Source organism: Panthera pardus, unplaced genomic scaffold, assembly GCF_024362965.1.
Source record: "Panthera pardus isolate Hobbes unplaced genomic scaffold, ASM2436296v1 HiC_scaffold_13, whole genome shotgun sequence".
Taxonomy (NCBI): domain Eukaryota; kingdom Metazoa; phylum Chordata; class Mammalia; order Carnivora; family Felidae; genus Panthera; species Panthera pardus.
Genome location: NW_026526688.1, coordinates 160,269,676 through 160,295,282, shown reverse-complemented (window position 1 = coordinate 160,295,282; position 25,607 = coordinate 160,269,676). Strand labels below are relative to the sequence as shown.

At 37.0% G+C, this 25,607-nt stretch overlaps 1 protein-coding gene across 1 annotated transcript; it reads left to right on the top strand.

Annotated features, from left to right (window-relative positions):
- Window positions 1–2,749: 2,749 nt before the first annotated feature.
- Window positions 2,750–19,552, top strand: EXOC1L (exocyst complex component 1 like). The gene is made up of 3 exons (XM_019469533.2): window positions 2,750–3,407; window positions 13,107–13,237; window positions 19,150–19,552. Exons 1-3 carry the CDS (start codon window positions 3,287–3,289, stop codon window positions 19,414–19,416), a joined length of 519 nt encoding a protein of 172 aa, XP_019325078.1. The 5' UTR covers window positions 2,750–3,286; the 3' UTR covers window positions 19,417–19,552.
- The last annotated feature ends 6,055 nt before the right edge of the window (window positions 19,553–25,607 follow it).

The following is a 25,607-nucleotide window of genomic DNA, read 5'->3' as shown; positions in this document are numbered from 1 at the left end:
CATTTATTAACACTTTAGTATGAATTTTTCCCTATGACTGTCAAATCAATACAATAAGAATATTCACACCAAATCATTCCTGAACACACTTACTGATAGCAAACATTTCAGTTTGGAACTAAAAGGTCACTATGTCAGTTCCTGAACCTCTAATTTCAACATTACTTAAAACCATGCTGGAAAACATAGCCACTCTTTTTTTAAGAACTTTCAGAGAAAGTTGTAGTATTTCCTTCAGAAGTGCAGTTGAGCCTCTCACAACTAATGTCCATGCATTCATGGCAACAAGAACAAAGGGATATTGACACAGGATAAATCACTGGTAAAACTAATAGCTGTCTACTCCAGCTATGAGGATATATAACTGCAAAACCAGCTAGGCAAAAAAGGAAGGAAGGAAGGAAGGAAGGAAGGAAGGAAGGAAGGAAGGAAGGAAGGAGGGAGGGAGGGAGGGAGGGAGGGAGGGAGGGAAGGAAGGAAGGAAGGAAGGAAGGAAGGAAGGAAGGAAGGAAGGAAGGGGCAACTGTGCCACCTGGATGGCTCAGTTGGTTAAGAATCTGACTTCAGCTCAAGTCGTGATCTCATGGTTTGTGGGTTCAAGCCCTGTGTCGGGCTCTGTGCTGACAGCGCAGAGCCTGGAGCCTGCTTCAGATTCTGTGTCCCTCTCTCTCTCTGCCCCTCTTCTGCTTGCACTCTGTCTCTCTCTCTCAAAAATGAATAAATGTTAAAAAATTTTAAACAAAAGACTGATACAATTATTTGTTCTTTTAGTAAATATTTACAGATAAATTGAGTGAATAAATAAATGCAAGGATGTCTATAACATGCTAGACACTGCATATCACATATCCTGGATGTATGGCAAGCAGGAAGAACATGGTTCCTGATCTCATAAAACTTACAGTCTAGCAGGAGAGAAAAACATTTTTAAAAATCACATAAATAAATAAATATCTAATTGAATTTCAATGACAATGCTGTTGATGAGTGTTCTGGTTGTCATACCAGTTTTTTGGGTTTTTTTTATTTTGTTTTTTGTTATTGTCATTGTTCTCCATAAGGGGACTAAAACACCCAGGAAATAATTTTTCAAGTGCAAAAGAGGGAAATGATGTCTTCTCTGAAAGTCCCCTTCTGTGATGTGGGCCTATTATCTCATTCTCTAGGTGGAAGTGGAAAGTAGTTGTATCCTATTGACTCTACCTTCCACCTTTCATATCCAATTAGGTGCCACAGCTTATTGATATTATCATCCAAATATATCTTATGTCTCTATATTCATGCCCTCTTCTCCATTTCTATATCTAAAAACATAGTACTAGTTCTTCAGTACTCTACCCAAAGTGTTTTACTAGACTCCAAAATCACAAACAGAATAGGAGATATTAAAGTAGGAAAGGACCCTAGAGATTATTCTTCAGATGGGAAAACGGAGGCTCAGAAAGACAAGTGTCTCACCCAAGATCCCACAATTCAGCCTAGCCACAGCCATGTCATTAATTTTTCTTTAGAGCAGCAAATATGGAAGCCATGGAACACTATTCACTGCATGCTTACAGTCATTCCCAGACTCTTCTTTCTTGTTAGAAACTCCCCTTTCCCATAATAGGAACCAAAAATGACAAATACTTGCTTGCTAAGGATGGACAGGTGACCCAGCTATGGCCATCAAGATGTAAAGGGAAGTCTCTGTCTGGTTTTTGAGATTTGCTTCTGACATAAAGAGAAATCAAGAAGAGCTACCAACCCCTGACCCCCTTTCTTCCTGTTCTTGGAGCTGAACAACAGCAGCCTAAGGATAAAAAGCCAACAGCTGAGAATTAGAAGGACACAAAGCACTTGGGACCCTCATCTATAAGCACTGAGCTTGCCTTGAACCTGCCTACTTGCAGACCTCTTATTATGAGAGATTTTTTGAAGTCTTTCCTACTTATATCTCCATGTTATATGTTCTGTTACTTGCAGCTGAGTGCACCCTGGATGGTCACTGCTTTATTTCTTTATATTCCAACTAACCCTCTAAGCTCTACAGGAGCAAGGAAATGACCTATTTTTTTCATTGTATATTCCCAGTTCCTAGAACAGAGCCTGGCATAATATCAACACTTGAAAAATATTTGTTGAACGAATGAATGTCTAAAAAAAAATCTTCACAGGCTATTTCTATAGAATAAAGTCCAAAGGATTAATCAAGGCCCTTCCTGATCTGGCCTTGATCTATCTTTCCAGCCTTGTCTTTTACTTTCATACATGCTACCTCTCAGGAAAACTGGACTACTTCTCCTCCTCCCAAACACACCCTGAGCATTCTGATGCAGGGCTGTGGCTCACAGTGGCCAGTCTGTGGAATAGGCTCCTCCCCCTCCTACACTTCAATACTTTTCTCTCATCCTTCAAGCTCCAGATCTTCTCCCATAGAGCTTCCTCTGATACTTTCCAGGTACAGATATCTTTTCTATGTTCCTTTTTCTTCTGTGCCATTTATCACTTTTAAACATTCATGATAATTATTTGGTGTACTCATCTCAATTAGATTATGAGCTCCTTGGGGACAGAAAATCCACCTTCCCAAGAAACAAACATAAAGCTTTGTCCCGGCAGATACCTAGTACATTTTTCTTTGTGAGTAGGAGAATGAACAACATTAAAGTGAGCCCATTGAAAAAATAATTTGGACCCAGGAGTTGGTGCTGACTTTCGCGGAAGCAAAGGTCTGGATGAATTGCAGGAGGGGAGAGGAGGGCAAGGGACTTGTTGGAAGTGTCAGGAGCAAGCACTGATGCTTTGTCTCCTGCCGATGACAGCAAAGTTCTTAATGGAAGATGATCCCAATCAATAGGGCCAGACAGCTGATTTATATAATGGAATCAAGCTGAAGCAGTGGTCTTCCTCTGCAGAGTGATGTGAAAGGGAAAAGGCTACTAGACGAGAATAACCAAGGGACTCCACAAGTACAGCTGCTGGTGTTCAGAAATGTGTTCCCCATCAGCAAACCACAGGAGAGCTCCAGAGAGCAGCCTACTTCAGCCTGGATGCTGAGGAGGGACGGTGGGGCGAGTGTTGCTGCTGGATTTTGGCTGCAGCTGCCGCTGCCGCTGTCGTTGGGCACGCACCGCAGTGAGGGGTCTGACCGCACAGACTGTTCTGCGGAGCCTGGGTCTGGCCAGGAATGAGAAGTTAAAGGGCGAGGGCTGGGAGGAGCAAACCCAAACAAGAAATCTAGGGAGCAAAAGGAGAGAAAGGGTGATCTCGAGCCAAGACATCAGGCCAAGTGGAACTGGAGGCAATGTCATCATTGGTAAAGGAGGACTTGGAGAAGAAACTGTTTAAGCCACTCTCCCAGAATCTGTACGAGTTTATTGAAATAGAGTTCTCCGTCCAGGACAGGTATTACCTCTGTGTGTCAGGTAATCTATTCTTTCTGTGATCACTTCAAAATGTAAATAACCCCAAGGTGCCTGGGTGGTAGAGGGACATTTCTGTGTTTGTTTTCCTGTAAATTAACAGCACGTGTATCTTCTGATGATAGAGCTTAACTAACTATGCCAAGTTTAGGAATTTGGATGCCACAGAATTTTGTTTTCAGTGCTAAAATGGAAGACAGAAAAATAATATCGTATCAAGAATATTTTGATTAATTGTTCAGAATGAAAGTGGTTTGATTTGATTATTTTGTATCCAATCTTTTATTTAATTCACTTGCATGGTATGCAATCTTAATGTGTAAGAGCTCATCTTAAAAAATTCAACAGAGAGCTTTCTGTATATTTTTAAATACACTGGAGAATTGAGTTATTCAGCTATATTTCCAACCAGTCTGGACAACTAGGATTCTCCTTTTTCATGCTAGGAAAAGAAAAAGACCTTAATTTTTCTTACTGGTAGTTTATTTTGAAAGGATTTTTAAAAATCCTTTCTCTTCTAGGAAGTATGCTCACAGAAACAATAATCGTAGAAATTAGTTCATGAAGATGGAACTGTAAGGATAAGGGGCTGCTCTCTAACTATTTAAAATATGGATTTTTCCCCTGTGTTTTTAAAATTCACAAAAATTGTCCAAATGTGGGAATAGGCTTTTGCACTTAATTATGATTACTTAACCTGTAATGATTATGCTGAATTTAGACAGAAATGCTTGTGCCATTATCAAACTTAATATACAGCATTCCCTTTTCCCAGTCCATGTCTTTTAATACTTTTCAGGGGCTTAGGAGGAAAGAGCTCAGAAACTCTAAGTGTTCATTATGGACTTTCTTTTTTTAAGGCACACACCTCAGTATTTTCAGAAAACAACTTATAATTCTTTTCCTGATAATTGCCTCAGAAGGACTCTCTAAAGTTGTCAAGACGGAGTACTGTGAGGGAAGTAGAACAGATGTAAATGAAGTGCTAAGAATTTTTTTTAATTCTATCATTCCTAATAAGAACAATATTTACTCAATAATAAGAATACTAATATTTATCTAACACTTTACTTAGCATAGTTTGCTGTATAAATACAAAGTTTGGGGACTTGGCATATCAGCCAGGTAAAAAACTTAATTGGCCAGGAAAAAGAAAGAAATCAAATTATGGAAGAAAAGTCAAGTGAAATAATTTTAGAAACTGTATTGTACCCATGAAATCACTATATCTTAAAGCATTTTGACTTACTATATTAGAGAAGATGCTTATTCCAACATTAATATTTAGTAATTGTATTCCTACTATGATCTTCTTTATAAAGTTAATTACCCATCACGTATCATTAGCATACACGTATTTTTAAAGCAAACTTATAAAAATAAAATAATCATAACAACATATCTAACTTACCAGATATATCTTAATTCCTCCCTGCAACCATATAATAAACTGAACTTATTCAATCTGGCATGAAAAAAAAATTCCCTAGAATTAAACTTTTGAAAATGGATAATGTCTTTTCTTTCTGTTGTCATTGAGTTCTAGGAAAAATACCGTGGGCTGGGGTTAACTGCTGGTTTTTGTGTTTTTTGTTTTTTTCTCCATAAGTGACATGAATCCTTTTAGCAAGGATCAGAAGGTCAAGGGATTAGCATTGTTAACATGGGTGAAGGCACCCTCTTTAGGGTTCAATTTTCTCAACCGGCAAATGACCAAGTAGAGGAGGTGATCACTTTTATTAGTAAAATTCAATGACTCTCCTGTGTAAGAAGAAAAAAAAAAAAAAAACCACCACAAGGTCCTCTCAGATGTGAAGAGAAACAATATTGTGATATTTCACATAAAAGTTAAGATTATTAGTCATATTTGTTCACTAGTTTTTCATAACTCTCCTCTATATCACATCCATCAATCTGAGAGCATTTTCCTTAAGTATAATATCTATTTATGACCATTTCAAATACATACAGGAGGAATGGTAATTTAAAGTGAAGACCAATGTGATGATTGATAGACTTTAATCTTTGACCCTGCTTTACTCAGAAAATTTCTATCGATATGAATCAAACAGGTCATATCACAATTATTGAGGCAGGTAAGTCCAGATCTTGGCCACCTTCACAGAGTAGAAACACTCATAGTTATAATTTTCTCTTTACATCCTATAATCTAGCAGTTCTAAATTTGCAAGAATCAAAGGCTAGAGTAGCTGAATTCCATCATGCATTTTTCAAACTAAAGAAGATATGTTTCAAAAAGTTACATTTTCTTTTTTTTAATTTTTTTTAATGTTTATTTATTTTTGAGACAGAGAGAGACAGAGCATGAACGGGGGAGGGTCAGAGAGAGAGGGAGACACAGAATCTGAAGCAGGCTCCAGCCTCTGAGCTGGCAGCACAGAGCCTGACGCGGGGCTCGAACTCACGGACTGTGAGATCATGACCTGAGCTGAAGTCGGACGCTTAACCGACTGAGCCACCCAGGCGCCCCAAAAAGTTACATTTTCTATATATCTGATCAGAATCTGTCTTTTGGAGGGGTCTTACAACCAGATGATTGTGATTTACTGTTATCTTGATCTTTTACCTAATTGGTGTAAAAAATCAGATGTCATGAACCAAATCTCCCTCTCTGTATTTTGTCAGGATTCACATTGAGGATTTACTGGCACCTCAGAGTTTGTAAGGTCATTTCTCCTTGGGATTAGCTTCCCCTAGCCTAGAACATCATTATCCACATCAGTTAAAAGCAGCACTTCTTATGGAGGAGGGAGGAACCTATAATATGCAGGCACTAGAAAGGGATAAGTCACTTGTGCAATGGTGAGTGCAAATGAATTAAAGAACTTCTGAAGGACTTGAAAGAGTATATAGAGCTTTTGCCATAATTGAATGGGAAGGGCGTGGTAGAATGGATCCTGGAATGCTTGGAGTCAGTCAGATCTGGTATAAAACCTGACTCTACTTTGCCCACCTGCCAGCTGTGAAATTCGGGGCAATATAATTAACCTCCCTGGTCTCAGTGTTGACATCTCTGAAATGGAAATAATAACACCTACATATGCACATAGTGCTCTCTTATTAAATCCTAACTAGGAAAAAACAAACGTGATAAATTATGCTCCAAAGAAACAAAATATAAGGTAGGGTTAAATTTTTTAAATATGCAGAAAAATATATTTACTGTGAAAATGTATGCTGAGATATAGTTATATAAATAGTCTATACTATAAATAAATACTTTAATAAAAATAAAATACATACTAAACACGTATAAGTATTGTATTTAATATATAATGAAGAATATATATTATATATTTTATAAATAAAAATTATATACATATTCAGATACAAGTTATTTCAAGTATTCCTATATACTTAGAAAAACATTTTCCTTCATAAATACTAATTTGAAAATAAATGTCATTTTCTAGATATGAAAACAGTGTGTATAAGTTCCCTATACATATTACATTTTAATGTTAGAACAGAACTTCTCTGTGAACCAGAGAATCTAACAATTTTGTCAAGCCATTGACAACAAGAATGGTGACAATTAGAGTGTTAAATAAGAATAAATTAACAAAAAAACCAAAATATTAGAGACTGGGTGGCATATAAACAACATTTATTTCTCACAATTCTAGGAACTGGGAAGTCTAAGATCATGGCACCAGTAGATTCAGTGTCTGGTGAGGAACTACTTCCTCAGAGACCACCATCTTCCCCGTAGCCTTACATGGTGGACAGGGCAAGGGATCTTTCTGAAGTCTTTTTGTAAGGGTTCTAGTGTCAAATCACCTCCCAATGTTTCTGTCTCGTAATACCGTCATCCTGGGGGTTAGGATTTCAAAAATGAATTTGGGGGAACACAAACTTTCAATCTATAGTACTCAGTAGAGCCCCAAAAATGATTTTATTAAAATATTTCTAGGAAAAATATTATTTGAAAGTTGCTTTTTTAATGAAATCAATAATAGTATTCTCAACAACCCCAAGACATCATCAATATATTGAGACATTTTCACTGAGACTTTCTATCTTTTATCTTGTGGTAGTTTTTTCGTATTACTTAATTTCAATGATGGAAACAATTATGTGATACTAGGATTGTAAAATAACAGTCATTTGTTTATTTAAAGTTTCTGTGCAGCTTAATCGTGAGCTACTGTTTTTCTTCTATCCTGTAAAATAATATTGGTTCAATTAGCCAACGTTCTTTCCATTTAGCCTTATAAATGATAGTGACTATTTTACCATAGTAATAGAGGCAGTTATTCATGGAAGTGTTTATTTTGAAATTAACAGTGAAAATAAATGATTGGCATGAAGTTAAGATCATAATTCTGAAAATGCTAAACTAAAATATTAATATTGAAACAAGTTATTCTGAAGTTCTCCTGGTCTCTAGCTATTACTCACTAAATCATAATTACATAATGGCACCTCTGATGTTACTAAAACCAACTCTGTAACATTTTGACTATATAAACACATTTCTGTTTTAAGACAGTGTGATAAGTTTCCACTTTGCCACTGCATTAATGTGGATATGGCCATTTAATTTTAGCCAGCAGCAGAGCACAAGTATGGAAATTAAGGATTGGGTCCACTCCAGCCTGAGTAGACTTCTTTGACTCTTGGCTGAACACAGTTCCTGGAGCCTCCTTGACTCCAGAGGAGGCTACTTTTGCCAAATTAAGTAGTCTGTACTGTCTCTCTGCTGCATCATTGTATCAAAAGGTTAACTTTTAAAGATGCTTATTTTCTTAGTTTGTTGTTAGTGGGACAGTAACCGTTAATGTAAGAAAACTTAATAACCAACAGATTCTACCTTCTCAACATCTCTTTTCATCCTTTACAGAACTGACCAAGAAAACTTTCTAGAATTTAAAGCTCAGCCTATTTACCTAAAATCCTTCAGTGACGTCCCTCCCCCCAAGTTTCCCCTCCACACACAGAGCTCTCAGATTAACATTTGAATGCCTTAGCTTAGCATTCTAGACCCTTCTGGAACTCCCTCCTGCCTAACCTGCTTCCTACCACCTATCCACCCTCACACTTCATGCCAACATACCAGATATCTACCATGACTCAAAAGGGTCAAGAATTTCATGCTTTTGTACACATACTGTTCTAAAACTTCCTCTACCCCTTTCTTCATTCTGTTAACTCCCACTGCCCTGTACAACTCATATTACCCCCTTCAAAAAGCTCTCCCTGACCCCACCAGTCGGATGAAGATGTCCCTTCTTGATTTTCCTGTATTACCCGGTCCGTGTCTCATTCACGGCACTGTGATACTGTGTTTTCTTTCTAAGCCCCTACTCTCTGTAATCTCAGGGACAGCAGGAACGGTGCCTTATGGGAATTCATTTTTTCCATGCCTAGCACAGGGCTTTGCACAAAAGGGGCACTCAAATATTTATCAAAATAATGAGATGAATCAGTGACCCTATAGGCAATTGGCTAGTTATCAAAACATGTAGATGAGGCAGCGGAATTTGCTTCAAATTACATTTTCATATAGTATCCAGTTATTTCTCCGCATAAGCATCCTCTCCCACACTCTAAATAGCAAGTGAGACAGCTAGCCAGAACAAGAACATTGTCCTTTGGTTCTGAAGTGCAGCCTTTGTCTGAAAAGACACAATGTCTTCCTGGTGGAAGGAACTGCCTCCATCATCTTGTCCTTAATAAGTATGACAGAATCAACTCTGCCTCCACTGCAACGCACCATGCTAATGGCTTCTTTTCTAAGCCTTTCCTCTTCCAAAAGCTAACGTCTAGATCAGTGGAAAGGGACCTTTCTAGAGCTGGATAAATGTACATGGGCAGGAACCCACAAATTTTTGCACACCATTTGTTTTTTTGATGCCAGGTTCAGGTCTTCTGTTCTGGATCCTTTCCGGGACATGCCCCTCAATCACTCCCTTTGTCCCCCAAAATACACGATCCCTACTCTTCCAAACTCTTGGAATATATGACCTAAATCATAACCTTTAGTCTCTTCCTGTTTCTTGTTTTAATCCTACCTAACCCTGGAACTGGCACACAGTAAGCTCTCAGTATTAGTGCACGATGGAGATTCCTGCAAGTTGTCTCTGCCTTCACCAAAGAAACTGCCTTCAGGAAAGAAGTCAATGGCATTCCCCACACCAGATTCTGTGTCAGGTCTGAACTCTGCTTTACCCAACAAAATGACTTCACGGGATGATCTCCAATTTTTTAAATTCTCTGTCCTTATGATTTTCATAGCATTGCATTGTTGGGCTTGTCTCTTCCCACATCATCTCCTCAGACCTCTCTGCTGGCACGTTTCTCTTCTCTGCTCTGTCTCCCTTCTTTGCTCTTTTCCCTATGAACTTGGTCTTGGAAACCTGTCCACACAGAAAAATTCCAAGTCTGTATCTCCATTCCTAAACTACAAACTTCCAGAGCACCTGGGTGGCTCAGTCAGTTAACCATCTGACTCTTGATTTCAGCTCACATCATGATCTTAGGGTTCATGAGTTTGAGCCCCACGTCAGGCTCTGCACTGACAGTGCTGAGCCTGCTTGAGATTCCCTCTCTCTCCCTCTCTCTCTGCCCTTCCCCTGCTCATGTGCATGCTCTCTCTCACTCTCAAAAATAAATAAATTAAGTTAAATAAAAAAATAATAATAAAGATGCTGCCTAAACTATAAACTTCCATCTCCTTCTTTTCTGAGATAGTTTATGGACACCTCATCTGTATGTCAAAAACTAAACTTATTATTCTGCCCAACCAGCTCACCCTCCATACTTCCCTGTTTTGGTTTCCATCAGGTGTTGTCAGTGCCTCGTTTGAAATCTTACTCGGGTGTGCCATGTCTATTTCCATTACCTACATCCTGTGCCTGGATTACAACAACAGTCTCTTACATGAAATGAAGCACTTTTAACAATTACAATTACTGCAAACCATCTATGTCCATTCATCTATGTCCTTTATATACTTTATCTTAAATTGTTACACCCTGTGAGTTTGTAGAACTCTGATGTCTACTTTCCAACATGAGCAATGGAGGTTTAATCTCTCCAGTCTCCAGACATGAAGTCATTTACTCAGACCACACTGTAAAGAGTGGCATCATGATTTGCATCAAAAATATCTAAAGCCAGAGCCCACTAAGTCTTGATGCCTTTTCCAGGGACCTCTAGTCCCTCCTTCTTTTCTTCTTCAATGTATCTTGTGCATTGCTGCTTCCAGAAAATATTCCTTTAATGGGGACACCACTGTACTAGCCTCCTGTTCAAGGAGAAAAGAGACTTATGAATGTGAATAACTGTATGAGCTTTCACTGAAAACCTGACAGAGTGCCCTCTTCTTAGATTTGTCAACCTGCTCAGACTCCCCTCTCTAGAGGACTGAACTCACTCAGCAGCTCTAAGCTCAACTGGTTCCCTTAATTTCAGTATCATTTGCACCTTCAGAGGATGACTACCCCCTTCCCCAGCCCCAGTTCTGGAGCCCTCGCTGCCCAGGCCAGCATCACAACACTTCCACCAGGCAGAGGATTCAGATACCGCAAGTCCTCAGTGGTTTCTGTCCCTTTTCAAATCCATAGATTTTCAAAACATTTTCACAATCTTCTCAGACTAGTTAATCCTATTGCTTACCATATCCTAATACCAACCAATCTATACACTCCACTTTCTCTAATCCTACCTGGTGATGTTTAGTTTCTATTGTCCATTCATTTCCTCATGCTGTCCTTCACCTATAAACACCTTCAAGTATCATCTCTGCCTTCCCAAATAGGAACAATTTTAAATCCTGTATCAAATTCTATATCTCCCATAACTATAGTTATTGTTTGTATATAAACCATAACTATAATTATATAGTATATATAGTATATAGTTATATAACTATATAGTTATATAGTTATAGTTTCTCCCTTAACTATTCCAATCCTCCCCCTTCTCAGAACTCCTGCTGAACATATATAGTCTGCTGTACATTGCTTATCTATCATTATGATTATATCACAATGTATTGCTTTATATCTTCTTAACTAGGAGGGCATGCCAAAGTGGCACTTTCCAGAACCAAAAGAGAGTTCCTTAAATACAAACTCCAGTCTCACTCTTAGAGGACAGAACCAGCTTGCAACTTTCTAAGATGTCTAAGTGACATCCGTCTTGAAAGAAGTTCATAGATACTCATTTCCCACAGCTACTTCTTTGTAATATACCTGTATACTTGGGGTGCTCATGTGGCTCAGTTGGCTAAGCGTCTGACTCTTGATTTTGGCTCAGGTCATAATCTCACAGTTCATGAGTTCCAGCCTGGCATTGGGCTCTGCATTGACAGCGTGGAGCCTGCTTGGGATTCTCCCCCCGCCCCCTCTGCCCCTTCCCTGCTCGCTTTCTCTATCTCTCAAAATAAATAAATAAACTTTTAAAAAGTTTAAAAAATAATATACCTGTATACCATTATAATATATATTTTATGTGCCTCATGTGTGTTAGCAGTCTAGAGGGCAGGAACCATATCTCATACTTGTATCCCTCTGGCATCTGTAATAACTCTATCAAGTAAATAGCAGGTACTCAGTAAATACTCCTTTCTTAACTCATTGATAATTTTCAATTCAGGAGTTCTAACATCAAATGTTGATTCTTCTAATATATTGTTATGAGACCAAAGACAATGTTTGTAAGGCCAAGAAAGGATTTCCCTCATTTTTTTTCCACAATTAAATAAGCAATGACTTTCCCATACCTTTCAAGGTATAATACTCAAACTTTCTGTCTTAATGGCACATTTTGAATGCTAACATTTGGAGACATGCTAGAGAAGACTAAAAATCTCAAACAATACGGGCACCTGGGTGGCTCAGTCAGTTAAGCATCTGACTTCGGCTCGGGTCATGATCTCGCGGTTTGTGAGTTTGAGCCCTGCAAGTTTGAGCCCTGCGTTGGGCTCTGTGCTGACAGCTCAGAGCCTGGAGCCTACTTCAGATTCTGTGTCTCCTTCTTTCTTTGCCCCTCCCATGCTCATGCTGTGTCTCTATCTGTCAATAATAAACAAACGTTAAAAAAAAATTTTTTTTAATCTCAAACAATTCCAAACAGGTCAACGGTAACTGTGATGCCCACACTTCTCCATCACAAGTCTCACATCAATTTTTTTTTTCATTTTTTTTCACTGTAACTTTAAAAGAGAAGATACAAAGTCGTACTCGTATGGTCACTCTTCAACACTGCGTTGCTGTGTGAGCAGAACTGTTTGCTTTCCCGACCTCCCCACTCTCTCATATTGTCATAAATTAAAATTCCAATTTGTTCTGGTAAATACTTTGGCACTGACTGTATGCTAAAGCAAAGCCTCTTATTTCCTGCCAGGAGTCGAACCCCATTGTCCACCACAAAGCTCAGAGCTGAAAGCACATAGCTCAGTGCTCCATCTGACAGATATTACCACTGGCAGTCACAGCAGTCTGTAGCCACAATTGTAGCAAAAATTAAATTAACATATGGAACAAATTGGGCATACTCATGAAGGCTCAGATACATCAGGGTTCATAATTGGGGTGCAGATATAACATAGGCTCAAACTCATTATATGAAAAGGAGATACATAAATACCAAAAAAGTATAAAAAGTATAACTTGATGAATAATTTATTGTCTTCTAAGAGTTTATGTAAACCGAGTGTTTTTTTCTGTCCTACAGTGACCAAAAATGAAGAAGTAAAAATAATTATGGTGAAACACTACAGAATAGGCTTAGATGAAAAATATGAAGTAACAAAAAAGTGGTCTTTGAACGATCTGCAGATGATTGATGGAAAAGAAGCAGATACTGTAAGTGTTATGTTTTGTAAGGGAGATGTGGGATCAATATGCCAGAAATCTTTATGTTCAATATCCTCTTTCATATTCTTGGCATGTACTAAGTGTTAAGATGACATATTGTTTTAAGTGGCTGGGTTATTTGGCTGGGATAATCTACTGGGTTTTTTTGTTCTGTTTTTCTGAGTTTAAGCTTGAATTTTTGTCTATTAAATTTAAAAACATCTTTCCCAAGGGCTTGTTAACAGGTTAAACACAATCTGCCAGTCAATCCTGAAACTTTAAATATTTGATGGTTTCACCCCACTCTCTCCCCACCCCAAGTTTCTCCATTAAATTTTGGGAATTCCTTTCTCATCTTCTTGAAACTGCTGTCGGTTAGCCACTTCATCCTCCAGAAAAACCAATAACTCTTAGAAATCCTACAACCTTAGAGACAAAAGGGGGAAAATGGTGTATGTGCCCGTCTCCCCACGTGACCACTTAATAAGTGGTTTCCTATCAGTCTCTCCTTAAACTCTTCCACTGATGGGGAATGTGTTACCATTGAGGAAGTCCATTCGATTTCTGATTGCCATACTTGTTTTTAAATCTCCTACTATGTTTAACCAACATCCACTTCACTCTAACATCCATCCATCAGTCCTAGTTTTACCATTTGGAGCCACGTAGAAAAAATCGGATCCTCTTTTTACATAGCAGCCTTTCCAATATTTGAAGATAATTATAATGTTCCCTCAGGTTTTCTCTTTTCTAGGTTAAGTGTACCCATTTTATTCTTTAAATAACTTTCATATGAAAATCAAATAAGATAATATGACAGGACAATACAAATGCTAAGAGGTCATAGCATTGTTATTTTTACTCCCCCATGCCATTGCTTCAACACCCTTCACTACACTATTTTCTCTCCTCTGGAATGCTTCAGCTTTTCCAGAATTAAATACAATACTTTAGAATTAGTGTGACTAGTTTGTATTTCCTTTGATCTGAATTCTTTACTTCTATTAAACACTAATCTAAAATCTCAGTTCTTTTGTGCATGAATTACCATTTAACCTGATCTGCCATACCCTCTACTTGCATAGAATAAAATTTAAATAAGGGTCCTTGATGATCTGGCCCCTTTATTTCTGGTCATTCCCCTTAAACTGTATACATCCACAGTGTTTAACCACTGACTCTTGAGGTTTATAATGCCCAGTCACCTCCATCTTTCACCCCATTCCCAGATTCCCCATTGGGTAAAGTCCTACTCATGCTTCCCTTCCCCCATTGCATTGTGGATGTAAATGTGTTATAGACATAATTCTACAAACTGCAATTGTTGACTTACTGTATGTCCCCTCTAGATGGAAACCTCCTGAAAAACTGAGACCATTACTTTTGTTTTTGGTTTTTTATCTTTTATCATAGCCTTCTGCCTGATAGATAGTAAGCACTCAATAAGAATTTGTGTTTTTGGTGGATCAATTAGAATTTAAGTTTTTTTATCCTTAATCCTAGTAAATATCATATCCTTAGTTTGGCCTATTGTTCCCATCTATCAAATCTTTTAATATTTTTATTTTTTAATATTCACTGTAGTATGATGCAGATTTTTTTTTAAATGGGATTTTTGTTATAAAGCAATTACAATTAAATTTCATTAGGTAAACAAATGTTCTAACAGAAGTTGAATTTATGGTGGTTAGAATAGTTTGTTTACTCTTGTGTCCCTCTGCTCTTTTTTTTTTAATTTTATTTTTTATTTTAATGCAGATTTAATGAGCACAACACTTAGGACTTCATTCAAGTCAATAATAAATACAATGAAGCAAGCAGAGCTAAGTGCCATCTGGGTAACCTCTGGGTAATTGAAAGGTTACTATTACCACACTTGTAGTACTGCTTAGTAAACTCACCAGATGCCAGGAACCACATGAAGGTCTTTTCATATATAATTTCACATAATCATCACAAAACCCCAATGAATTGGATTCTATTATTACATCCAATTTTTAGATGAGGAAAATGAAACTTAAAGAGATTAATTGACTTGCCCAAGGTCACAAAGCTATTCAGTGTTTTGTGGGTGGAGTCAGACTTTACCCAGAAATCTATTAACATGTCTTCTTTGAACTGCTTGTTTAATGTCTCTATGTATTCATATATTCACTCATTCATTCACTCACTCATTCATTCATTCATTCATGGAGAATTTGTATTTATCCCAGGCTTTGCTAGGCTTTGAAGATAGTGGTGAAATAGACAGACATAAGCACTTAATTCTGCCTTCCTTACTTTGATTATCTAGTCTGAATTCCTGAATTTTGCCCTTATGATCTTTACTGAAATCAATATATGCTGTCTGTTATTACCTTGACATCACCTAGGAATCAATCGTATTTTAAAAATTTGGTGTGTTAAAAAAAAAAAAAAAAAAAAAAATTTGGTGTGTTTGGCGTAACTTCTTGGCGAAAGCATGCTGGATTTCACTGCTTTTTTTCCTAAGTACTTACCTAGCATTTTTCTGATAATACATTCTACCTAAAAGTTCAATACTTAGGAAATAGTTAAGTATATTATTGCATATCAATAGCTGGAATGTCACACAGCCATTAAAAATCATGTTTCCACAAGAATGCCTCCGAACACAATTATTCACCACTGAATAAGTTTTTTAAAAGTCGGCCAAATACAAAACTTCTTTGTATTATTATCTCATTTCGCATATTTAGAATATTGCTTTTTTTCTTACATTTGTTTATTTTTGAGAGACAGAGAGAGACAGAGCACAAGTGGGGCAGGGGCAGAGAGAAAAGGAAACACAGGATCCAAAGCAGGCTCCAGGCTCTGAGCTGTGAACACAGAGCCCAACGCAGGGCTCGAATTAAAAAACCGTGAAATCATGACCTTAATCAAAGTCAGACGTTTAACCGACTGAGCCACCCAGCACTCCTAAAATATTGCATATTATTGAAAACTGAAATCTGAACTTTAAATTTGAATGCAAAAAATACATACAGGTATATGTATGTGTGTGTGTATAGGTATATATGAAAGACACCAGTGCTTTAATAATAATTATCTCTGTGTGATAGGATTACATATTTTTAAAATTATTGTTTCTTCTTTATACTTTATGTACTTGCCAAAATTTCTATACTGCATTGAATTTTATCAGAAATCAATGTCAAGTTCACTAATCTAGTTTCAGGAATTAACCATCCCCACCTCATTTTTTTGCCCATTTTTCTTTCCTTTCTCTCAAATTCTCAAATATTGCTGATGTCATAATGACTTTCTACAAGCTTGGTTAGTGCCTGGGGTTTCATTCAGCAAGGCTGTCAACTTAGATTCCATAGAAGCAGCTCACTGTGCTCTATTTTCTCCTCATGTCCTGGCCTTAATTCCATCCCAATCTTGTTGATTCTTCCCTTTCCCATTGAAGATCATCATCTTTGATAGTGAACTAGATACAAAAGAGAAGCTGAGTGTTTCTAATTTTCTCACCCTTTATGACCTCAAACTACTGAACTGCCAGAAAAAAAAAAAAAAACTATAATATCCACAGTGCAATTCTTTTAAAGATGAAATGAAAATATCCCAGGTGTTCTGGGAATTTCTACTTTCTCTCTCTTGGAATTGAATCCTCAGGAGTCAGCAGTTATTATATTTTTCTCAATAGCAATGGTACAGCTTTAAATAGAACAATTTTGAGCCAGAGAGTTGTCAACTTTAAAATGGAATGGAATTGAAATTGAAGTCAATTTATAAAGCAGAAATCAAAAGGACTGGGGATTTGGAGAGTGATGTGGTATAACAGGAGAGAGGATGGTGTAATAAAACATGGGGCTGAGTTGATTGAGATCTTGGTTCTTATCCTGGCTCTGCCAACAACTACACATGTGACCTGGGCTTCACTTCTCTGGAAACTATTATCCCAGCTATAAACAAGAGATCACTGAGTGGTCTATGAGACCCCCTTTTGACTCTAGGATTCTATTGAAAGAAAGAACAAGAGAAGGGAGGGAAAGAGAAAGAGAGGGAAGGAGGGACCTATATTCTATGTACATGCCTGCTTAGGCTTCATTTATTAAGCTAAAGGAGAAAAGTAATCTCCTCTGAGTATCTTAAAAGCATAACGGATATTTTCTACAAGATAAGGAGCAAACAATTCAGTAAGAAAACTATAAAGAGTGTGATTAGTATCTGATAATGGAAAGGGTGTGATTTTCTTTTATTGAGATTTCCTGCAGAAGTGTCTTTCAAGCTGCAATTATGACAGCCAGGAAAAGTTTTGCAAGGTGTGGTTAAGGAGAACAATGCATTTAAAATTACAGCACTTCTGTACATTCTTTTTTAAAAGCATTGGTTTTTGTTCTTTGTTTTTTGTTTTTTGTTTTAATTAATGGTATAGGGATGCCTGGGTGGCTCAGTTGGGTAAGCATCCAACTTTGGCTCAGGTCATGATCTCATAGTTCACGGGTTCAAGCCCCGTGTAGGGCTCTGTGCTGACAGCTAGAGCCTGGAGCTTCTTTGGATTTTGTGTCTCCCTCTCTCTCTGCCCATCCTACACTCACACTCTGTCTCTCTTTCTCTCTCTCAAAAATAAACGTTAAAAAATTGTTTTAAAAAATTAATGGTATAAAGCAAGGTGGTATTAACACCAGTATCACAATTTGGGGTGGGGGGAGCAGGTTTGGGAAAGGGAAAGTCCTTATTATGTAATTTATATAATTAATCTTATGTAAAATTTATAGCAACCCTTTCTTAAATGAGCAAAAAAGTGAAGGTCAGGTCAGATCAGATAAGTACTTTGTCTATGGTTACATCACAGATTCAAAATGGTTATCTAACTTCAAAACTCATATTCTTTCTCCTGCCTCCTGCAAGAATTTTCCTACTTAAAAAAGAAATTGCCAAAATATAAGCTGTTTGTATGTAATATTTAGATACTAGATGGTAACTAATTATTAGTAGTCTGCTTTGGTCTCTTTCTGCCTTCTTGTCATTCAAGGCATTGTTTACCTCCACTTCTCTTTTTGTCGACTACTTCAAATCAGTTCAACACACATTTGTTGAGAACTTAGTAGTTGCCATGGCCAAGCACCAGGAACACAAAGATAAATAATTCAAAACGTCTGCCCTCAAAAAGAAGGGTTAGGCAGGTAATGAATATGAAAGCACTTAGTAAACTGAAAAGCACATTATAAATGCAAGGTATTGTTGTTACTAATATTAGTAACAGTGGCAATTATTATTATTTTAACATATAGGACTTAGATGAGGTTTGATGTCCACTTTTTCTCAAAACACCTCCACTAGAAGTAGAGCAACAGTCTAGAGGCAGTTAATCAACAGAGGCAGTCTTGAGTAATTTCACAGTTTCAGTCAAATGATTTAATGATCCTTGCTATTAACTTCTAAGGTAATTCCTTGCTATTAACTTCAAAGTCAGCAAGTTGGTGATTTGTAGCATGCCAAAGGCTACTATTGCCATCTTGTATTTCCCCCTTCTACCATTGTAATGGCACAAGGGACCAACCTCCTAGTAAAGAAAAGGAGAATTTTTTTCTCCCCCCCCACCCCCCACCTTCCCCCAGAAGGCTGTAAGTGGATTTATTCTCTTTTTCCATCCCTATCCATCCTCTCATCTTCCCTGGGAAGACATGATAACTGTGCATTCTTGGACATGTTTTGTTTGGAAAATTGAAAAATCACAGATGCTTCCAGAGTAATCTTTCATATTGTTGTTCTTTTTAGAAGAAATATGTTTAAAGCAGGTAGCTTTGGAAATCTCATTTGTAGATTTTAGAAATATGTTTGATACTGATACTTTATGATCAATAAGCATGTACAAGAGAACATGAGAGAATCCCCCAGGAAATCTAACTACTTTCCTGGCTACAAACAAAATCACATCTCTCTTTTTCCTCTAGGACAATCCATTTTTTGATCTGCACTTCAAGAAAGTGTACAGGTTGGAAGCATATAGTTGTGCTTCTAAATATGCCTTTGCTCGAACTGTGAATAAGCTGAATCATGCATATCTTAAGAAGGACTTGCAGATTGTGAACTTTGATTCTACTTACATTAATGATGATTCCATTTGGTCCTCAAACAATAAGGATTGCTTGGTTCTTATGAGAATATGCTTTTATGCTTTCAATCTAGTATGCTTATCCCTGTGTCCCCTGCCACTCTGAAGATATATACTATGTTCCTTCATCTGTATTCTATGAAAATGATTCCCTAGATAAATACTGATAGTCATGATTTTGCTTTTCCCTTCATCAGTGACTATTATTTATATGAAAATAAAGTGATGCTTTGTGAATTGCAGTGGGATGTGTTTTAATGCAATCATTCAACATTTGGGACTTTTGCCTGTGTGTTGCTTGGTAACTTTGGAAAGAGTTGAATGATTTTGTCTATACCTCTATTTTACTAAAAGCATCAAAGTATCTTGAAAGGCCTAAATAAATGGAAAGACATTCATGTTCATGGATAGGAAAAATTAATATTGTAAAGATGTCTATACTACCCAAAGCAACTACAGATTCAGTGCAATCTCTATTATAATTCCAACAGCTTTTTTTTTTAGCAGAAATGGGCAAGTCAGTCCTCAAAATCATAGAATTGAAAGAGGGTGTGAATAGTCAAACAATCTTGAAACAGAGGTACAAAGCTGAAGGACTCACACCTCCTAATTTCAAAACTTATTACAAAGCTACAGTAATAAAAAATTATGGAACTCGCATAAGGATAACCATATAGACCAAAGGGATAGAATTGAGAATTCAAAAATAATCCAAACATCTATGGTCAACTGATTTTTGATAAGGGTGTCAAATTCATTCAAAGAGGAAAGAAGAATCTCTTCAACAAATGGTGCTAGATAACTGGATATCCCCAAGCAAGGAATGAAGCCCCTATCTTACAGCATACACAAAAGTCAACCTAAAATGGGTTAAAGACTTCAATGTAACACCTGCCACCATAAAATGCCTAGAAGAAAATATAGGAGTAAATTTTCAGGACCTTGGATTTGGCAAGCTCTTACACTATCAAAAGTATGAGTAACAGAAGAAAAAAATTGATTGGATTCATCAAAATTGTTTTTTACCAAAGGACATTATCAAGAAAATGAAAAACCAAAAAATGGGAGAAAATATTTGCAAATCATATACCTGATAACAGTTTAATAACCAGAATATATAAATAACTCCTGCAACTCAGTATCAAAAAGACAAACAACCCAACTTAAAAATGGCTCAAATAGACATTTCTCCAAAGAAGATATACAGTAAGCATAAGAAAAGATACTCAACATCATTAGCTACAGGGAAATACAAATTAAAACCACAATGAGATACCACTTCGCACCTACTAGGATGACTTTCAAAACAAAAAACAGAAAACAAGTATTGTTAAAGATGTGGAGGAATGGTGCCCTCAATGTAAAATGTTACATGTTTACATTGTTTGTGGGGATGTAAAATGGTACAGCCCCTGTAGAAAACAGTTTTATACTTCCTCAAAAAGGTAAACACAAAATTACCAAATGACCCAGTAATTTCACTCCTAGGTATATACCCAAAGGAATTGAAAGCAGGGGCTTGAATAGATGTTTATACACCAGTGTTTACTGCAGCATTATTTGCAACAGCCAAAAGATGGAAACAACCCTAGTATCTATCAGCAGATGAATAGAGACACTAAATGTGGTCTACCCATACAGTGGAATGTTATTCTGCCGTAAAAAGCATTGATGTTCTGGTACATCGGAACATGTTGAAAATGTGCTAAGTGAAATATCAGACACACACAAAAAAACAAATATTGTATGATTCTACTTATATGAAATACCTAGAGTAGGGAATTTAGAAATAGAAAGTAGGTAGGAGGTTACCAGGGGTTGGGCAGAGCCCAAAATGGGGAGTTGTTGCTGAATGGTTACAGAATTTCTGTTTGGGATAAAGAAAAAGGTTTGGAAATAGATGGTGGTGATGGTTGTACAACATTGTGCATGTAATTATGCTGAATTGTACAATTACAAAATGGTCAAGAAGGTAAATTTAATGTTATATATATTTTACCATAATTTAAAAAATAATAATGTAATATGCTACAAGTCATTGAATTGTACACTTTAAATGGATGAATTGTATATAAATTATATCTCAATAAAGCTGTTAAAAAAAAGGACTACCTTTAGTCTATTAGAAGAAAACATGATTGAATTTTTTATGAACTGAGAGTGGGGAAAAACTGCTAGCTGTCACTCACATCCAGAAATAACAAAGAAAAAGTGATTAATTTAACTACATACATATAAGAAGAGTTTGCATGAAAAAAACTATAAATAATCAAATAACAAATGACAAATTTGGAAAAATGCAAATTATAACAATATACTAATATTTTTCATAAATAGAGTTCTCCTAACTTGAGGGATTAAAAAGACCAACAATGCAATTTGCTAAAATATTAGGAAATGAGGGGCACCTGCGTGGCTCAGTTAAGTGTCTGACTCTTGATTTTGGCTCAGGTCATGATCTCACAGTTTGTGAGTTCAAGCCCCACGTTGGGCTCCATGCTGACAGGGCAGAGCCTGCTTGGATTCTCTCTCTCCCTCTCTTTCTCTCTCTCTCAAAATAAATAAATAAACTTTAAAAAATTAGGAAATGATACAAACAGACATTTCATAAAAAAGAATTGCAAATGATATTTAACCATATGAAAAGATGCTTAACCTTGCCCATGAAAAGAGAAATTTAAATTAAATCTACAATGTGATCTTGTTTTTCACCTATTAGATTGGCAAAAACCCAAAACTTTAACAGTATTTCGCTGGAAATGGGAAAACAGTTCCTCTCATTCATTGCTGTTGGAAATGCAAAAGGGTACAAATCCTATAGGAAAGGAATTTGACAATATTTTACGAAGTTACATATACATTTACTCTTTGACCCAACAAATTAATTTTTTCTCCAGGACTCTATCCCAAAGATATTTTAGCAAAGATATAGAATGACACATGCATAAGGCATGTGACCTTGTTTATAAGAACAAAACTTTCAAATAACTCAAATATCCATTACTAGAAGATGAATTGCATAAACTATGGCACTAACACACAATACAGTATCATGCAGCAGTACAAAGTAGAAAATAGTGAACGTTTCAGGTGCACGCTGAGTGGGCTGTTTGCATGGGAAGCTGTAGGTGGGCTAATTAAAAGTAGGGTATCCTAGGTGATTCACTAAAGACACATATTTGGCTTTCTCCAGTTGGTCCTAAGTTAGAAGTGGAGGCCAAAATAAGGGAAGTTGTCAATTATTAATCAAGTCCAGGCCATTTGGGGCCCATTGCTACAGGGTTATTATTTGACTTTCTAGACTGACTGCTACAAACAGTAGTTTGACTTCCTAGATGGGTTATTGCACTTACTAGGTTGGCTCCCTAAGATGGTTGCTGCAAGTCAGAGTTCTATTTCCACATGTAGCCTGGCCATTGCCCATTGCCCATTTACATATTCAGAAATATCTTTTGTTTTTAATGTTTATTTGTTTTTGAGAGAGAGAGACAGAGACAGAGACAGAGCATGAGTGGGAGAGGGGCAGAGAGAAATGAAAATAAAATCCGAAGCAGGCTCCAGGCTCTGAGCTGTCAGCACAGGGCCCTACGCAGGGCTTAAATCCATGAGCCATGGGATCATGACCTGAGCCAAAGTCGGAAGCCCAACCAACTGAGCCACATGGGCACCCCATATTCAGAAATATCTTAATTATGGTGGTAGTCACATGACTATATATGCTTGTCAAAATCCACTAAACCTAAACCATATTCTGAAGTTTAAATTGTTAGTCATAATATCGGTAATGTTATTTTGACACAATTATGAGAGTATTCAGTATTATAAGATAAAGCATATGTTATGTTAATGTCATTAGAAACTGAGATTTCAAGCTTAAGAGAGAGAATACACAAGAATAAAAATCAAAGAAATTAAAACCCTGAAGGAATAAATTTAGCTGCAAATATTAATATAAACTTATTAATAGAAACTCATCTTTTAAAAAATAAGCACGCATTTTCTAGATTTGTCCACTCAGACCTTGAAACAAAGACATCACGAGCAATGAGCATCTTAGCATTCAGGAGTCATCTATAAATACTATTCCTTTTTTTTTTTTTAATGTTTATTTATTTTTTGAGTGAGAGAGAGCGAGCGAGAGCATGTGCACAAGCAGGGGGAGGGGCAGAGAGTGAGGGAGGCAACCAAGCAGGCTCCACACTATCAGCACAGAGATGGGGCTCGAACTCAAGAACCATGAGAACATGATCCAAGCCAAAAGCAAGAGTCAGACCCTTAACCCACTAAGCCACCCAGGTGCCCTATAAATACTATTTCCTGCTGAAAAGAATGAAGACTGCTTAGAGAAATTACTGATTCTAGGCCTGGGGCAAAAAATGTACAAGGTGAACATGGGACATCCTGATACACCAGGAAGAAAGGAAGCTATCAGAGTTGATTGGGGTCAGTCAAAGGACACAGGAGCCAATTTGAAGTAGCTCCCACTGGCCTAGGGTGAAGAAATCTGAGCATAACAAAGAAAATGACTATAACAGAATGAAACAGCAAATATATATGAATTTCATAATACTAAAAAAACCTCATTTATTGTCATTGGAACATCTAAAATTGATAAAGGAAAGATTCAAGCACATATTTAGACTTTTCTGTAGGAACTGTATTTCAGGTAATACATGATAGAAGATTTAAAGAGAATTCCAAATAATAAATGCAGTAGGACTGCTGGAACTAGAAAATTGCCATTTTACAATCTCTAATGAAATAATGGATTTAGGCAACAATTCTCAATGACTATTAAAACCATCAGGGGAAAGCTTATGGGGAACTTTGTAATGAAGGAACCAAGGTGACACCACCTGAACCCAATAAGCAATCTTAGTATCACTACAAATGAGTCAGCCAGCCTCAAGTACTCATGATGTGATGAAGTACGAAGTACCCAGCGCCACCAGTGGAGGAGTCCTACTTAAAAAATGAACCTGAATCCAATCAATCTTCTAGGTCTAGCCACTGGATTAAGGAAATAGGGAGAAGGAAGGCATAAGCTAAATGACACCCAAATACAGAATGTGAAATTCTGTAGCACCGGTGACGTGGTTTCTCTAACAAATCAATTTTTTTTAAGTGTGGAGAGTGGGGAGGAGCACTGTTTATGATTATCTTATTTCTTAAAAGAAACTTAAGAAATATAATATCCAAATACACGTGGACCTGGTTTGGACCTGATTTGAATATACCAAGTATAAAAAGACCGTTTTTAAACAGGGAAATATGAATTTTTAGAGTATGACATTAATAATTAACGTTAATTTTGTTAAGTCTGATAAGGATCTGGTGGGTATGTTTTATTAAAAAGTCCTTATATGATGAGCATAGGGGAACAGAAGGAAAAATAAGATAAAAACAGAGAGGGAGGCAAACACTAAGAAACTCTTAAATACAGAGAACAAACTGAGGGCTGCTGGAGGGAAGGTGGGTGGAGGGATGGATTAAATGGTGATGGGCATTAAGGAGGGCATTTGTTGGGATAAACACTGGGTGTTAGTGTAAGTGATGAATCACTGAGTTCTACTCCTGAAACCATTATTATACTATATGTTAACTAACTTGGATTTAAGTTTTAAATAGTGACAGGGGAAAAAAAGTCCTTATAAATTAGATAAGATAATTATATGCTAGGAGATTTACTGGTGAAATGTCATGAAGTGGGGATTTATTTTCAAATACCCCAGGTTTAGCTCAGGTCAGGATCCCGGGTTGTGGGATAGAACCCCATGTCAGACTCCACATTGAATGTGGAGCCTACTTAAGAGTCTCATTCTCTCTCCCTCTCTCTCTCTCTCATTCTCTCTCCTTCTTCCCCTCTTCCCCACTTGCACTCTCTCTCTCTCTCTCTAAAATAGAAAAAATATATATAGGATTGGCATAGTCTTACTGAAATTGGATTATGAATCCATGGGAGTTTATTATACCAGTCTCTCTACTTTTGTGTACATTTAAAATTTTTCATAATAAAACATTTAAAAATACTTGCATCTATCATTCTGAAACAAAGGTTGAAGATCACTTTGAAATACCATTGTCCTATAAAAGGAGGCAGAGTTCCTTGAGTAGGGCTGGGCAGGGAAAATACCAGATGAATCCAGAACATCTTGCATGGTGCCAGAGGATCAAGAAGCACTCAAAAAAAAAAAAAAAAAAAACAAAAAACATGGATGAGGGAAAAAGCCTCAGGAGACTTGAAATAGATCCCAATGGCCAGGGCTGGAACAATTTGAACAAAACTAATAATGGAAG